Source organism: Indicator indicator, chromosome 31 (assembly GCF_027791375.1).
Source record: "Indicator indicator isolate 239-I01 chromosome 31, UM_Iind_1.1, whole genome shotgun sequence".
Taxonomy (NCBI): Eukaryota; Metazoa; Chordata; class Aves; order Piciformes; family Indicatoridae; genus Indicator; species Indicator indicator.
In genome coordinates this window covers 959,188-975,687 of record NC_072040.1, presented here as the reverse complement: position 1 = coordinate 975,687, position 16,500 = coordinate 959,188, and the positions used below count along the sequence as shown (strand labels likewise).

At 42.7% G+C, this 16,500-nt stretch overlaps 1 protein-coding gene across 1 annotated transcript; it reads right to left on the bottom strand.

Annotated features, from left to right (window-relative positions):
- Positions 1–1,546: 1,546 nt before the first annotated feature.
- On the bottom strand, positions 1,547–16,103 carry TGS1 (trimethylguanosine synthase 1). Its single transcript, XM_054394614.1, has 11 exons — positions 16,029–16,103; positions 14,850–15,678; positions 14,315–14,432; positions 13,411–13,497; positions 11,807–11,978; positions 10,891–11,230; positions 9,864–10,037; positions 8,596–8,739; positions 7,257–7,473; positions 6,257–6,335; positions 1,547–1,663 (listed from the first exon to the last, which is right to left on the bottom strand). Exons 1-11 carry the CDS (start codon positions 16,086–16,088, stop codon positions 1,547–1,549), a joined length of 2,337 nt encoding a protein of 778 aa, XP_054250589.1. The 5' UTR covers positions 16,089–16,103.
- Between the last annotated feature and the right edge of the window lie 397 nt (positions 16,104–16,500).

Below are 16,500 nucleotides of genomic sequence, written 5' to 3'. Positions count from 1 at the left end.
TCTATGAATTTCATGTCTGGTTCTAGCACATTCAGTCCTTCACCACTGCACCACACTTCCAAAACTATGTCTGCTCTCTTTTAATACAGAAATCTAGAACTTCCCTGTCACTGAAAACCAACTTTTTTACAGTCCTCTGGACTGCACCAAGGTACTCCAGTGCAGGACTACTGAGGTATCTATGTTGGAAAGCCTGTACTAGCAACACTGGATTAGTTCACACTATGTGTTAGGATTACCCTCCTTCCCTGGTATTTGGAGGTGGGAAGCTCTGCAAGTGAAAGGACAGTTACAGCAAACAGTAAGTATGAAGCAAATGAAAGCAGAGAGAGAGTAAACCAAGTGCAAATGACCCAATTTTCTACTGATTTGGTCAATGAGTTACAGCAAGTCATTTTTTCCTTCTGCTATTTATGGGCTTTCCCCTCTTCTAAATGTTACCACAGTCACTGTGGTGTAACATGAATTTGTTTATATAACCCCTGAGCTGCACAAGCAGACCCAGATGTTATTTCAGAACCACTACACTTGGGGAAGATTTTCTAAAACCTACACATGAAAGCTTCACGGAAGGATGATTTTTTACCATAACACTAACAGGGCTGAGGGGCACGATGGCAACCATCCTACCATGAAGAGCTGGCTGTCCAGCTGCAAGAAGCCAGAGTACTCATTGTTGAGAAAGGTGTGGACCTTCATAGAATCAGAATTGTTTCAGTTGGAAGAGACCTTTGAGATCAAATTGGAAGAGACTTTAGAGATCAAGTCCAACTGTTAACCCAGCGCTGCCAAATCCACCACTAAACCATGTCCCTCAGCTCCACATCTCCATGGCTTTTAAATCCATCCAGGAATGGGGGTCCACCACTGCCCCAGGCAGCCTGTTCCAGGGTTTGACAACCCCTTCCACAAAGAAATTTTTCCTAATATCCAACCTAAACCTCCGCTGGTGCAACTTGAGGCCATTTCCTCTTGTCCTACCACTTGTTACTCAGGAGAAGAGACCAACTCTCACCTCACTACATCACACAAAGAAAAGCTGCAAAGGCTTCCCAGTGAGAGTGGAGCCAAAGAGACGAACTGCAGTTGACCTCTGGTAGTGTACCTGACCTTCTAGTTCCACCTGATGTTCATATGCTTTTGTTTCTCAAGCAGAAAGCAGTTCTTGACACACAGCAGCTTTCAAGCTATTCTTTTTGACCCTCTGAATACTCTAAACCAGAGTAAGTACAGAAGCAGCCCACAGGAGAGTTACAAAGAAACCCTGAACTCTCCTTCAAACTGGTTGGACTTGAACCTTGCAAGTCTGCATTTTATAAAGATCGTTTTCCCTACACTGACAAAATTCTACATTTAGAATTTTGTCAAAATGAGTATAAAACATTTATTGACAGCAACAACAAACTGAATTTTTTTTGTTTGTTTGTAAAACCCCAGAAATTAAAAGTGGAAAATGTCTTTAAGTCATTTTTGACCAGCCAGCTGTACAGGAGCTTAAACAAAGCAGCATTCAGGAAGGTTGAGTTTGGAAGAATCCACACTGAGTTCAGGAGGTATCATGCCTTATTAGATCACCAAAATAAGCTGTTATTGTCTTCAGTTTGTTATTGAGAAAATTTTGTTCTATTTCAACTTTCCCTCCTGGCCCTGCTAAGGAAGCCACCTGAAAAACAAAGAACAAAAAGCAAATCAATCAACGTGCAGGAGAAGAGGCAAACCCCAAACCTTTTATACACATAAAACATCACCTAAACACATCTTTGGCACTTAATACTAGTGACAATATCCCTTGTCACCTAATGTGGCAGCTCCTCTTGGAGTATCTCCTTTTACTCAAAGAGGTCAAGGGTCTGGAGCACAAGTCTAATGAGAAGAGGCTGAGAGAAGTGGGTGTGTTTACCCTGGAGAAAAGGAGGCTGAGAGGAGATTTCATTGCTCTCTACAGCTCCCTGAAAGCAAGCTGAAATCAGGTTGGGGTTGGTCTCTCAAGCAACAAGTGACAAGACAAGAGAAAACAGCCTCAAGCTGTGCCAGGGGAGGTTTAGGTCGGACATGAGGAAAAATTTCTTCCCTGAAAAGGTTGTCAAGCCCTGGAACAGGTGCCCAGAGAGGTGATGGAGTTCCCCTCCCTGGAGGAATTCAAAAGCTGTGTAGATGTGGTGCTGACGGACATGGTTTAGTAGTGACCTGGCAGTGCTAGGTTAATGGTGGGACTTGATCGGAAAGGTCTCCTCTAACCAAAACCATTCTAACCCCAACAGAAACAAGCCCCAAACCTCCAACAGGCAGGCAGGACTCTCACAAAACACAGGTACAGTGTTTTGTTGTTGCTAAACTAAAAGCAGCAGCCCTTGTGTGCACAGGAGTTGGGCTGTGCTGACAGTGGGGCTGTGGGCAGGCAGAGCTTGTCAGGCAGTGCTGGGCACAGCTCTTGTGTTTACAGTCACTGGGGTGAGAACCTCACTGTTCATGCTCTGCTGGTGAGCCAAGTGCACACCTTTAATGCTTAATGATTACAGACAGACAGCCTTTTGCAGTGGACTTTGCAATTTGGACTGCAGCATGCAATACTCTTTCCTCTCCTGTTCCTAGCAGGATTCCCTCTGAGGGACAGCAGCCATACAAGCAACTGATTTCTCATCAGACAGAAGGGACAGAGCATCACCAAAATTGAGTACTGACTGCTTTTCCCACCCTTATCATGCACCCTGAGGACCTGTGCTGCAATGGTGGTGCCTGCTCACAGCCAGTTTTGCTCCATTCTGTTGTTTTCCTGCCTGCTGCAAAACCCCATTCTCTATGAAGGGAAACTTCCCAGGCAAAGTGATCAATGTCTACAAACCTGCTGTAGATTTGAACTGATCTTTAAATCTGTGATGTTAGCAGCTAAAACTTAAAAGTTCAAACTGCATTATTTACTGCTCTGAACTCCTCTGAGACTTGTGTCTGTAGAGCAGGTTTAAATATAAACTTGCTGAACTTCCTCTATTTTACTGTAAGTAAAAACCCAGGCTGCTATCAAGAGGAAATAACAGATTAATCTAAATTATACTTTGAACCTCTATTGACTTGCCCAGAAAATTGCCACACTCATCTAAATCAAGCATTTCATTTTCTTTTTTTTCTCCCCTCCTTTTTAGTTTTATTTTCTACAGAGAAAAACAAAAGGGTGAGTGGTTTCTTCACCCTTCAGTTTAATGGTAACAAGAAAAAAAAAATCTCCATGTTCTTGTCAAAGAGGAACCTGCCACTTAAGTAAAAAGCAGAAGCTGGCTGACTTATAAATAGCAAGGGACTCTGAAATTGGCAAGTGATCAAGATTTTTAATTTTACAACTTATCTTTTCTTACTTGAAATCCCCAAAGCAGTTGACATTGTGGGGAGATCCATTTTTATTGTAGTGTTTTTTTCTCTAGGCAGACATTAAGTTTGTCCTTCTAATTTTATGAATAAAAGCTGGAATGCCCCCACAAAAAAAAAAGTGTTAAAGGCTTTGCACTTTTTAGCTAGTGAACTGTTGGAGTATTAATTGGATTAGTCAGCTTAATAGAAGAATATTGAAATTACTGTCTTGGAGTTGTGCCCTCCACTTTCAGGGCACATTTCTGTCACCAGCATATCTAAGGATGATTAAAAACAAGTGTTTACTAAATATTTCTCTTCCAAGACCAAGGAAAGCAAAGTGCTTCATCAGTAACACAGGCAAATGCTGCACCTCTGTTGAGAGGTGATGACACCAAAGCCATCATGCTCTGTGTTAAGCCTCTAAGTGTGGCCTCTGGGATAATCAGGACTAATTTTTAATGGCTACTAAAAGTATTTGATAAACCCAGCAGTGACAAAAACCTGCTGAGCATGAGGATGCGTGCTCTGCAAGGACAAACCCAGCCCCACAAGCTCCTCAACTTCCCCAACACACAGAGAAGGGGAACACAAACCGTCTGTGACGATGCTTATTTGTAAACTGCTGGAGGCTGCAAATTTGATGACGGAGGAGCTGCCAAGTTTTCCTCAGAAGGGCTCTGTCAACCCTGACAGAGTAAGGAGGGAAACTGCCACACACCAAGCTGCAGAAAGGTGCCAGCTTGGCAGAGGGACACCCTCTAAAAATAACAGCAGATTGAGGAATGATGCTTTTGAGAAAAAAAAAAGTGCTCACCTATTTTCAGAAATACCAACACCACCTCCTGCTGCAAGGCTGAGGATGAAAGGCTGCTTCATTTTTTTTAACTGGACCAGTCCAAAAGCTGTTTGTTTTGCATTTGACTGTGCAAATACAAAGCTTCTCTGCTGGCAACTCTCCTTAACCCAGTTTGCTCTTTAGTCCCAACTGAGGGTGGCAGAGAACGCTGCCTTTGCTGTGCTGGTAGCTCTGCATGTGCCAAATGCCTCCCCGGACAGAGGCGAAGGATGCAGGTTCAGCTAACACCTCCCTGCATCCCTCTCACCTGATCCTTCAGCCTTCATTTCAGCAACTGCTGATGCCCACAGCGACAGCCACAAAGCATCAAAAAAGTAGCCAGCAAGTTTGGTCTCAAGTTTAAATAGGAGACATCAGAAAATAAACCACAGAATGGCTTGAGTTGAAAGGGACCTTGAAAATCATCCAGTTCCAGCCCCCCTGCCATGGGCAGGGACACCTCCCACTAGACCAGGTTGCTCAGAGCCTCATCCAGCCTGGTTTTAAACACTTCCAGGAATGAGGTGTCCACAACTGAAGGGAAACAAACATGGAAGGTTACTTCAGGAGCATGAGCTGCTTAAGATGCCATCTTGCTTTGTTACCTTTCAGGTGTATTTTTAGACTGGAAGGTTTTTCTGCTGGCCTTGCAGGGGCTCCTTTATCACACTGAAATTTCTTTTGTAAAGTAACTTCCTATCTGTCCCAGCCACCAACTGAGGTTACTGTGGATAAAAAGTTCTATCACCACTTTTTCTCTCCTCCAAGACACTGTCCTAGGTTATGAGAAATGTGAGCTGTTTGGCTTAGGAGGCATCATACAAGGACACTGTGACTCATTTTGCTTTATAGAATCCTAGCAAAAGGAGGAACCCTCCCCCCTCAACTAACCTAAAGGCAAGAGGAAATCAAAAAGCACCCCACTTTAAAAAAAAAATCAATGGCATTCTTTACACGATGTCAAAAAGCAAAAAGCTCTCAGGAGCCTGAGGAGACATCTTCTGGCTCTCTACAACTCCCAGAAAATGGATTTGAGCGAGGTGGGGTCAGTCCCTTCTCTCAAGGAACAAGTGATAGGAGAAGAGGAAATGGCACTCAAGTTGTGCAGGGAAGGTTTAGATTGGGTATTAGGAAAAAAGTATTCCCTGAAAGGGTTGTCAAGCCCTGGAACAGGCTGCCCAGGGAAGTGGCTGAAACATCATCCCTGAAGGGATTTAAAAGTCATGTAGATGTGATGCTGAGGGACGTGGTTTAGTGGTGACCTGGCAGTGTTAGGTTAATGGTTGTCCTTCATAATCTTAAGGTCTTTTCCAGACTCAACAATTCAATGATTCTATCAATAAAACAATATATATATTTTTTTTTTAATCTATGTGCATGCATATATACAATAACTCCTGATTATTCCACAACTAGAAAAAAAAAAATATTTGGAAAGACTGATTCAACCTGTACCCATTACAAACTCTGTAACAAGTACAGGCTGATAAACAAGGAAAATTGATGTAATTAAGAGAAATGTTTCACATTTCTTGTAACTGGCTTGCTGCTCCCTCTTGAGGCAGAAGTACAGCAGTTTCTTTTTCAACTAAACTCAGCACATTTTGTAAGGGAAGTCAACTTCATCTGTCTCTCTACAAGACTAACTCTGCACAGAACAGACTCTGTCTGCAGACATAGTAAGAACTGGTTTTGAAAAAAAATCCTGTGGAACAAGGTTGGATGTCTTGTCTATCAGTAAGGCAATAAACACTGAGTCCTCTGACACAGCTGGGTCACGGCCAGCTACCAACTACTTCCAGTCCAGCAGCAGGGTGGATATTCTGTATGAGGTATACAGCTGTAAAAATGAAGCACCTATTTTCCACTAAATTTGCACCACCTTAACTAAAAATCAAACCCTATTTTTATTGTAAGGTTGCTTCTCACTGTTGGGCATTTAGATCCATTTCTGCTTGAGATCTACTGTCAGACAAGCAAACCTGCACTGATACACAGAAATAATTATCTTAAGTTTGTGCCCATAACAGGCAGCTGAGCTCCTTGTAGTTACCAAACCCTTATCCAGTAACACACCTGATCAATGTCAGCATTCCGAGGTAGAAAATACACAATATTGTTGGTGATCTTCTTGGAGAGCCTGAAAATTTCAAATGTAGAAGCCAGTAAAGGAAAAAACGAGAATGGGGAAGAAGTAGATTTATATTGATTCATTTTGAAAGTATGTCCTGAATTCAGTTATCATGCAATTAAATTATGATCATAGAATGGTTTGGGTTGGAAAGGACCTTGAAGATCATTCAGTTTTAACCCACTCTGCCCCAGGCAGGGACACCTTCCACCAGCCCAGCTTGCTCAAGGCCTCATCCAAACTGATCTTGAACGCCTCCAGGGAGGGGACATCCAGAGCCTCCCTGGGCAACCCTGTTCCAGTGTCTGCCCACCCTCACTGTAAAGGATTTCTTCCTAATCTCCAGTCTGAATCTCCCCTCCTCAAGCCCCCTCTCACCCTATCACTACAAGCCCTTACAACCTGTCCCTCCCCAGCTTTCTTGTAGCCCACTTCTCTCCTGAAATGCAGAAATTGCTATTGTCTAAATGCAGAAACTCTATTTCACCATTATTGCCCTAGAAATCAGAAAAAAAACCAAAAAAGCCAAGCCTTCACTTTTAAATCAAATTTAACTAAACCACGTAATTAATTGTTACCCATAAATACACACCCCTTGGCTATTTAATTCTTTGAAGTATTTTAATATAATAAAAGGTGTTAAAACTGCTGAACCGATTATTTAAATTAAGAAGCTATTACAATTCTCTAAAGAATTTGTTACTTTGAAGAATAAGTCTTTATGACCTTTTTTTTAATTTATTCTAATACAAATATTTAATTTTAAGTGGTCAAAGCCTGAAGTTAGGGGAAGAGGACTAATAAATGTGGCACACATCTGAGACTTCAGCTGCTGGTTGTTATCATCCCATCAGCCAACTGGACATGCAAAGCCCATGTCAAGAGAAGAAGAAAGAGAGGAAAACACCTGAGCAAAACCGGCAAGGTGCTACTTTGAAAGGATATCCATCTGGGCAAATCATGGTCTGGATATCGAAGATTTCAGCAGTGGCATAGTCAGGCCCTCCCCACGGAGGGCTGAGGAACACAACATCTGCCTGCAGGTCAGCAGCCAGCACCATGAAGTCTCCACACACGAATTCTATCTGGTCTGCCACGCCGTACACCTCCGCGTTGTTGCGCGCCAGGCTGAGCTTCTCGGGATCGATGTCAATGGCGATCACTGCAGGGCAGAGAGAGCAAACTGCAGGGTGATGGGAGCTGAGAGTGCCACCCCACCACCACAGGGATGTTTCAGGAGGGTGTTCTTCTGCAGCCACTAGATCAGAGTCAGATCTTTTTTGTGTGGTGACTACTTCAGTTTTGTGGGTCATGGTAGACATGAAGGTACAGCTCCTCAGATGGGAAGGAGCTGCAAGAGCAGAGGTTCCACCATGAGCAGAACCACTGCATTTACAAATCATCAAGGGAAGCCATGCAGTCAAGCCTGGGAAGGGTTAGCTGCTAAAATCACAGAATTGTTTTGCTTGGACAAGATCTCTAAGATCAAGTCCAACTGTGATGGTTTGAAACTGTCTTTTTAATTTTTCCTTGCAAAGTTCATAACAGAGAAAGTGAAAGAGTGTAAGTAAGTCACTATTGGGTGTAAGAAAGCAAAATAACGATTGTTCTAAACACTTCCATTGGATGGATAGAAATGTTTAAGAACTATTACCCAAAACAAAGTGGGCACTCTGCACATTCTGCGTTCTGCAGTCAGGGCAGTTGCTGGGCTGTCTGGCTGCTGTTTTCTTCTTCTTCTCTTCTAGCTGAAGATAACACACTGACCTTGGCAGCTAAGTTAACAACTTTCTGCTTTAACTAACTCTGCTTTCTGTCCAAGGGAGGTCTGGGGGGGAAGCTCCTGGGAGAGGGAGGCCCCTTTGGGAAGGGTCCCCTTTGGGGGGAAGCAAAGGGAGATCGGTTGTGCTTTTCTGTTGATTGTATGTATTTGTAAATGTTGTGAATTTTGTATATTTGTACATATTCATTGCATTTCATCATAGATTGTAGACTCTGCTTGTAAATACAGCTTTCATTCGCTTCCAGACTGGGCTAGCCTGGTTATTGTCCATGGGGGGCAGAATTTCAGCTCACACTGACACACCAACCACCAACCCAACACCACCATGGCCATTAAACCATGTTCCCAAGTGCCATGGCCATGCATTTCTTGAACACCTCCAGGGACAGTGACTCCACCACTTTCCTGGGCAACCTATTCCAGCGCCTGACCAAAATTTTTAAGGAGAAAAAAAAAATACTTAAGAAACAAAATACTGTGCTGCATACACCACCTGCTTACCTCTTTTGGAAGTCAAGGCAAACTGAATGGCATTTCCTCCAACCCCACAGAAGGCATCCACTATGACATCGCAGTTGAACGAGTGGCTGACACGGACAGCAATGTGCTCAGCTATTTTCTCAGGAGTTACAGAAAACCAACCCTCTGCAAAGGCAAAAGAAGTTTTTTTTCACCTCTCTCATTTCAAAGTCACTGAAATTAAAACCAAACAACCAGCTCGCTCGTTTAGTGCTCACCGCAGCAATTTTGGCTTATGCATTTGAGCAGGAAGCACAGGCTTTGAAGATGATAAACTCTGGTCAGTCCAGTGATTTGCTAAGCAAACAAAGTCTCACTGAAGCAAACAGATATGCCTGAATCTCAGTAAATGCTTTGTTGAACTTGGTGCTGAGGATTCTGGCTTATCAAGGACACTGAGACAGCCCTGAAAAGCTCCATGCATCAGGATTATGCTCTTTAACAAATAAAAGCAGAAATATGCCCAACAGGTTATTTTCTTTGCAGTGATGGCTGGTCTGACAAATAATCTTCTGTATTTGTGTGGGAGAGGATTAGAAGTGAAAGGCTTACAAAACAAACAAACCCAAGATACTAAGAAGAATTAGTAATTCTAATTCCTCCAAATGTGTGATTTGGAAATGGTTTCCATGCAAACATGACTGCTGCAAGTCAGAACAAAAGGGAACAAAACTGAGGGAGAGTAGATTTAGACTGGATCTTAGGAAGAAGTTCTTCAGTACAAGGGTGGTGAGACTCTGGAATATGTTGGCTCAGGGAATTTGTGGATACCTCCTCCCTGGGGGAGTTCAAGGCCAGGTTGGATGGGGCCTTGTGCAGCCAGAGTCTAGATGAGAGGTGTCCCTGCCCATGGTGGGGAGGTTGGTGTAAATGACCTCTAAGGTCCCTTCCAACCTGAGCCATTCTGTGATTCTAGATCCATCAGCATATTTGGAAATTTCACAAAATTATTTAGTAAGATCTAGAAAATGTCTTTGAGTTTCTGAAAAAGTCCTGACCAAGCATGATGTGGGTAAAGTACCTTCAACAAACATCAGGATTCATGCAGACAAGGGCATCCCAGACGAGAGCCATTACTGAAATCCAAGACTCCTGTTTGCCTGCCTGCTAGGGAATGGAATTTATCCAGAGGTGCAAACACACACTCACTAATGCTCCTTTTATAAGGAAACCAGTAACAAACTGTGAAAAGGGCCATGGTTTGGATAAATCTTATACTTCCAAGCCAGCACACTTTGCACTAAACACACCTCTGTCCAGTTTAATCCCCTCATCGAAGCGAGAGAACAGTCGGTAGCGTTGTGCCCAGTACTTGGCCAGCTCTGGATCAGCAGCAATCTCAGCAGGGATAGCTCCCAGCCCATTTTTTTTCTTTCTTCTCCTTCTTTTCTCCTTCTTCTTTGCAGTAACTTTTTCATCTACAGCTGAAAGACACTGCAAAAGTTCACAATCACTGTTCTTGCAGGTTAGGAACAGTGAGAATTAAGATGTAAGAGGCTCATGTTCACCCACACAGCTAAATGTCCTTTATTACTGTTTGTTATATCATGCAGAATAGTGGGTTAAGATAAAAAAGAGCATTCTACATTTCAAGGGAAGTGTGTTACCTGACAGGTGTCAGGCACACTCCTAAAAATCCTAACACTTCAGCTATTATTTAAGAGTCTTAGAAGCCAAACCATCATCTTCAACCAACAGTAGTAAAATCTACATAGTGAGCAAGAGTGTTGGAGACCAATTTAGTGGCCTTATATAAGTAAGGAGTAAGAACCAATTTAGGCAAGAGCTTTACAGCAGAAATCTAACAAATTAATTGCTGTTGGAAGGAGTATGTAGAAACCTGAATAATTCTGGTTTGTTTACAGTATTAAATATAAAAGTTCATATACCCCCTAGAAAATTTCAGCACCACATGCTTCCCCAAGCTCAGCAATGTGCATCCTGGAACTCCAAATCTGCACCTACCTGAAGTTAATCATCCTCATCCTTGCAGGGCAAAACAGGTGTGAATCTGAGACCTGTATGATCCCATCTATGATCAACAATGTCTGTTTATCTATAGAGAAATACTTAAAATATTAAAGACCTGGGATTCTGGTGCTTCAAGAACAAGTTACTTTCATGAGCTCAGCTCTCAACCAGCCTTATTACCCCTTGGAGCTAACAACTCTCTTTGAATAACCGGAATAACTAAATACCACACACAATGCTGTACTTTGGGAAGGCAGCATTAAATCTGTTGCAAATGAATTCCCAGTTTGTAGGAAACTGATGTACCTTGGCTGACATCCTCTGTGTCTGCCTGGAGGTAATCAGGAATATCCAGAGAGAGCAGCTGTCTCCCACAGCCCTTCTGCTTCCCCACACCCTGCTCATCACCAGAGCCGCTTGCTGCCATGTCCTGTGCTTCCTCCTCAAGGTGACTGCCTCCAGCTTCTGTGAAGACTGCACTGGAAGAAGGTGGCTTTTGGTTTTGAGTGTTCAGTGTCACAGTCTGGGCAGCAGTAACACTTTCCTGGTCCTCTGAGTCACTGCTGGAAGACGACGCCTTTGCTTTACTCTCTGGAGATGCTGTCTGGGATGTGGGTTTATTAACCAGCTTTAGGAAGTCTTCCACCTGCAGTTGTCAAATATCACAGGTGATTAGATGGTGCTGTTAACCAGCAAATTTCCAGGGTACCTTATATATGGATCTTAGGAAGAAGTTCTTCAATATGACGGTGGTGAGACTCTGAAACAGGTTGCCCAGGGAGGCTGTGGATGCCTCCTTCCTGGGGATGTTCAAGGCCAGGCTGGATGAGGCCTTGAGCAGCTGAGTCTAGCTGAGAGGCGTCCCTGCCCATGACAGGGGACATGGTAGGGAGGGTTGGATTAGATGATGTCTAATGTCCCTTCCAATCTAGGCCATTCTACATATTCTATGAAATTCCTAAGAACACGAAGTTACTTGAAATAGATTAACCTCCACCTTTTCCTCTCACTGCTGAAACACCAGCACATGCAATTTAAAATCAGGATACTTTTAGTAACTTTAGAAACCCACACACACCCCTCTGAAAAGAATGATGTTGGGAATGACTTTCACACCGCATCACCATTAAGCTCACATTCCTCTTGATAGATCCACTGAAGTCCAACAATAAGGGAGCCATCAAATCTACGAATTACAGCAAACACTAACATTTAGCCCTACCTTCTTCAAAGTCTTAGGTTTCTTGCAGGACATTTCAGATTCCTCTGTAAAGAAGATGTGTGTGTTTTTGCTCTTCCTTGGTTTACGCATATCCAAGAATCTGGACTTGAGTTTTGCCTTTTTTTCCAAGTACTGCACACTTCGGTGAGTGAAATCTGGAATTCCACCATACCTGAAACAAAGTAAATAAATAAATAATGAAAAGTACCTGGTTGATTAATTTCTACTTTAACAAGCAGGCTCATGTTTAGAGAAAACTATTTAGACAATGTTATTTCTTCATGAAACACCTGCTCCACTCTTAAAATGTGTCACTGGGCATAGCTGAAATCTTTGAAATATTTTTTTATTTGAAAATATTTAGGTTTTTAATTTTTTTTTCCTAATAAGTGTATTACTTCAGGTGGAAATAATTTCCCTGAAAAATAGGAAATGAAAAAAAAAAATCTTGATTAGTAGAATAAAAAGAAATTTTGGTGGCTATAAGGAACCTCCAAACCAGCTATTTCTGTCTCCTGGTAAATGGAATTAACAAAAAAAGGAAATATTGGCAATTCACTTAAATAATTTTTATAAAGTAGAATAGAGATTGTCAACTACAAAACACTGTCCTCTGTAAAACATATATATATATATAACAACTTGCATCTTGCTGAAGCACTAGACCTAAGCTGTAGTCATGGAATCATAGAATCAGTCAGGGTTGGAAGGGACCACAAGGATCATCCAGTTCCAACCCCCTTGCCATGGGCAGGGACACCTCACACTACATCAGGCTGGCCAGAGCCTCATCCAGCCTGGCCTTTAACACCTCCAGGGATGGGGCCTCAACCACCTCCCTGGGCAACCCATTCCAGGGTCTCCCCACTCTCATGGTGAAGAACTTCTTCCTTATGTCCAGTCTGAATCTACCCACTTGCAGTTTTGTTCCATTCCCCGCAGTCCTGTCACTACCTGATATCCTAAAAAGTTCCTCCCCAGCTTTCTTGTAGGCCCCCTTCAGATACTGGAAGGCCACAAGAAGATCTCCTTGGAGCCTTCTCCTCTCCAGACTGAACAGCCCCAACTCTCTGTCTGTCCTCATAGGAAGGAAGCTCCAGCCCTCTGCTCATCCTCGTGCCCGGTGATGTTAATTCTACAGCCCTGGCCACCATATCTTTAGGCCATGCAACCAAAAATGAAATCTCACTGGTCAGCACCCTGACAACACTTCATTAATATAGCAACATTTTACAAGCATAAAGCAACCTCATTCCAACATGAAATAATTATGATCTAAGCCCACAGGACTCCAAGCTGAGAGGACTATTCATTGCCAGAGCCTCTGCACCCTAACTGAAGTAGCTGACCAGGCATTTCACATTTACCCAGCCATATGTCCCTTAGGAGCTAAGCTTCTCATTCAAAGCACTTTTCTTGTTAATCACTCTCTGTAACTTTGCATCTCCCTCTAGCCAAGGATGACAGTTTCACTCAGAGAGGAAATTTGGGAATCATCTGCCAAAGTTTTAACAAAATGGGAATGGAGATGAACGGCTTATTTGAAAAGTAACAAAAGAGCTGACTTGCTACAAAGAAAACCCAAATTCCTTGTAAGCAATTACTTTTGTCCTGTGCCACACTTGAAACCCAAAATAGAGCAGGTTTCTTCAGGATCTTCCACCGGGTTCTCATCCACATCCAGTTCATGGCTGGGAAAAAAATGCAGATGACAAAGTTACTCACTGTATAAACCACTCTTATTTTACAGATATAGCACTAAGAAACTCATGCACTGAAAACATTTCATTGTGGGCTTCAGTAAGTTCTTCCACACACTGCTGAAACCAAACAAGGCAGAAGGACCTCTTAAAACATTTAATATCAAAGTCCTCCATGGAGCTGATGGAAGATTTGGCTCATCCTATTTCCAAATTACCTTCATCACCTATCATGTCATCTGTATTAGTATCTATCATTAATGCCATGGCAGCAGCAAAATATTAGAACAAAATCAAAGCTACAGGATTAGCAGATAATAATTCCATCCATCCCTTCAACACTGAATTCTTAAATTTATCAGAAAGGGTCATCTTCTCATCTTTGAGGCTGTAAATGTTGAGAGAAAAAAGAAAAAGACTGTGACAAGACAGAGATGAGCTGCCTTATAGCTGCCATAGCACTGAGCACTTTACTAGCAGCATACAACTCAGCTGAACAATTCACATTATTTACTATCATTCTTGTGTCATCTAGACCAATTAGACCTAGGTGAGCTAGTTGTCCTATCCAGGTTAACAATCTTGTGTACTTCAGAGCAATACCATCCCCTTGGAGAGTCATGGAGACTATGCATTGTTTTCACAAAGTGAAAAAAGATAAGAAATATCCACAGCTTGTTGCCAGGTGGAGTGATAAGCAGTGATGACAGACTATGTGGTTTTGTACTGAAGTTTCAACTCAATCTCAATCGAAGAGGAGGCTTCTAGACCTTCAGAAAAAAAAGCTCAGCTACATTTCATGACTTGCCTTCTCTTGACTTTGACCTGTCTGTATTCAGGAGGCTCTTCATCCTCATCTTCATCTCGGTCACAATGCAGCAGTTGTTCTTTGCCATGTGAATTCAAGCCACATGACCCCTGTGAACCTAGAAAAGGTAGACGAGATCTCATTTTCCTTTTGCTTTAAATAATTCTTCATCTTCCTGTCCCCAAAATACATCTGCAGCTACAGTCAGGCTGTCATACATACTGAACCTGACAAATAAGGCACAAGTGCCAAACACACCTATCTCTACCTGTCTGTTTGAAAGGCAACATATCAATACCAGTAGTAGGCACACTGCAGTTAATATATCATGGGAAGAACACATTCAATATGTAGGTTAGGGAGGAGAGAAATCACCCAGAGAAGCAGAGGGAAGAAAAAGGCATGAAGGATGCAGTCATTCCTCAAAATCCTTGATTGACTTTTGTAAAATAGCACAATGCTATGTCCTTGTTTCTTATACAAAACCACCTAAAGAATATCTGGTAGAAGCAGTTTTAGCTGGGTTTTGTATTACCTGACTGATTAATACTTTTGTTTTCACAAGATGCATTCCTTTTCCTGGTTCCTCCATCACAAGGCTCCTTCTGGCTTTCACAGTCAGATGCACCATGCTCCTGAGGACCTTGGTGGGCTACTGTTAGAGCTGTACTGCTCTGCTCTGTTGCCTCCAAATTCAGATTTATATTACAAATCCCAGAGATGATTTCACTGTTGGGCTCAGCACTTGAAGGGACTGTTTCCTCACTTCTGCTGTTAGAAGGGGACAGCTCCAAGCCCAGCACTTCACTGTGTTCAGCCCCTGGACAAATAACCAAGTCAGTTTTTCCCCAAAGGCCCATCTCCTGGGTAATCCCATTTGCTTCCATGCTGTCACCGTGTGAGCTCTCAGTAGTCCATCCCTGACTTGTCCAGTACCGAAACTGTTCCCAGTAATACCAGTACAGTTCACTATAATGCTGCTCCCACTCTTCCTTGGTGTCTGGACTATTCCAAAGCTCAGAGGCTGTAGTGGCCTCAGACAATGAGAGCTCTTGATGCTTCTCCAGCCAGCTTTGCCAAAGAAGGCCCTCTCCATACTCACTCCAGTATTTCTCCCATTTTTCTTTAAGTTCACTGGGTAAAGTCTCACTTCCAAGACTTTCTGAACCTTCACAGTTCCCTTCACTTACAACCTGAGCTTTGTTGCTCTTCTCACCAGAGATGGATTGGATATGTCCACCACAAGCCTGATCCTGGCACTCCTGCTGCATTTTACCCTCATGTTTTTGCTCTAACTCTTTCTTCTTCTTCTTTTTCTTTTTCATAATCTTCATGTTACTTCTCTTTCTATAGGTTTCTGTTGCCTAAAATATAATGGAAAAAGACACTTTGTAAGTCCACCACATAGAAGTAGCCTTTTCTTGTCCTGTCTTCAAGCACATTCCTGTTTCCATTGTAACCTCTCTCCCACTTCAACCATGCTGTTAGCTTTTACCCCACAAAAGGCTGTAGGATTTATGAGTTTGTCAGAGCCCTGCTGCATAACCTTGGCTGACATTTCTGAGGAAATGTGCTGTATGTGGTTATAAGCACACGAGGAAGCAGCTCAGATACATTTCCATCAGCTGCAGTCTCAACAAGAACCGAGGAGCAGACATGGTGCTACATCTGGAACCACAAATAAACACAACAAATAAAAGAAATGAAGTTTTACCACAAAGTCCCTGTGGGCTGATTGCCCACCAAACTGAAGAGGCAATCCCATACTCTTCATAAGCTCAGCCTCTGAGTCTAGTTCAACTTCTTCCAAGTCAAGAGCGCAATTAGCATCCACTTTCAATGTCACACCGGGACGATGGTTCTCATCCTCGGATCCTTGATCCTCCCCTATCAACAAATTACATTGAGTCAATATAATCTGGTCCTGATACCTCAGGGCAACAGCATGGCCTACAAAATTCAGCAGCAGTGTTTCTTAAGCTTCCTTTCTCGTTTGTATTTTGCATCACAAGCATCTTATTTTCCACATAACTATCAGCAGAACCCAAAAATGTAACTTCAACAGGCAAAACACTGCAGGGGATGTGGCTGGCATGGAGTTAAATTGCCTCATATCAACCCATATGGTGCTGTGTTTTGGATCTAGGACTAAAACAGAGTGGATAACATACTGATATTTTGGCTAT

Excerpts from the sequence above, each read along its gene's own strand:
- TGS1 (XM_054394614.1), bottom strand. The coding sequence starts at position 16,088 with ATGAAGAGTATGGGATTGCCTCTTCAGTTTGGTGGGCAATCAGCCCAC. Across the intron at positions 13,498-14,314 it reads CAGGTCAAAGTCAAGAGAAG|CCATGAACTGGATGTGGATG; the intron begins GCAAGTCATGAA and ends TTTTTTTCCCAG. Across the intron at positions 10,038-10,890 it reads CACAGAGGATGTCAGCCAAG|CTGTAGATGAAAAAGTTACT; the intron begins GTACATCAGTTT and ends AGTGTCTTTCAG.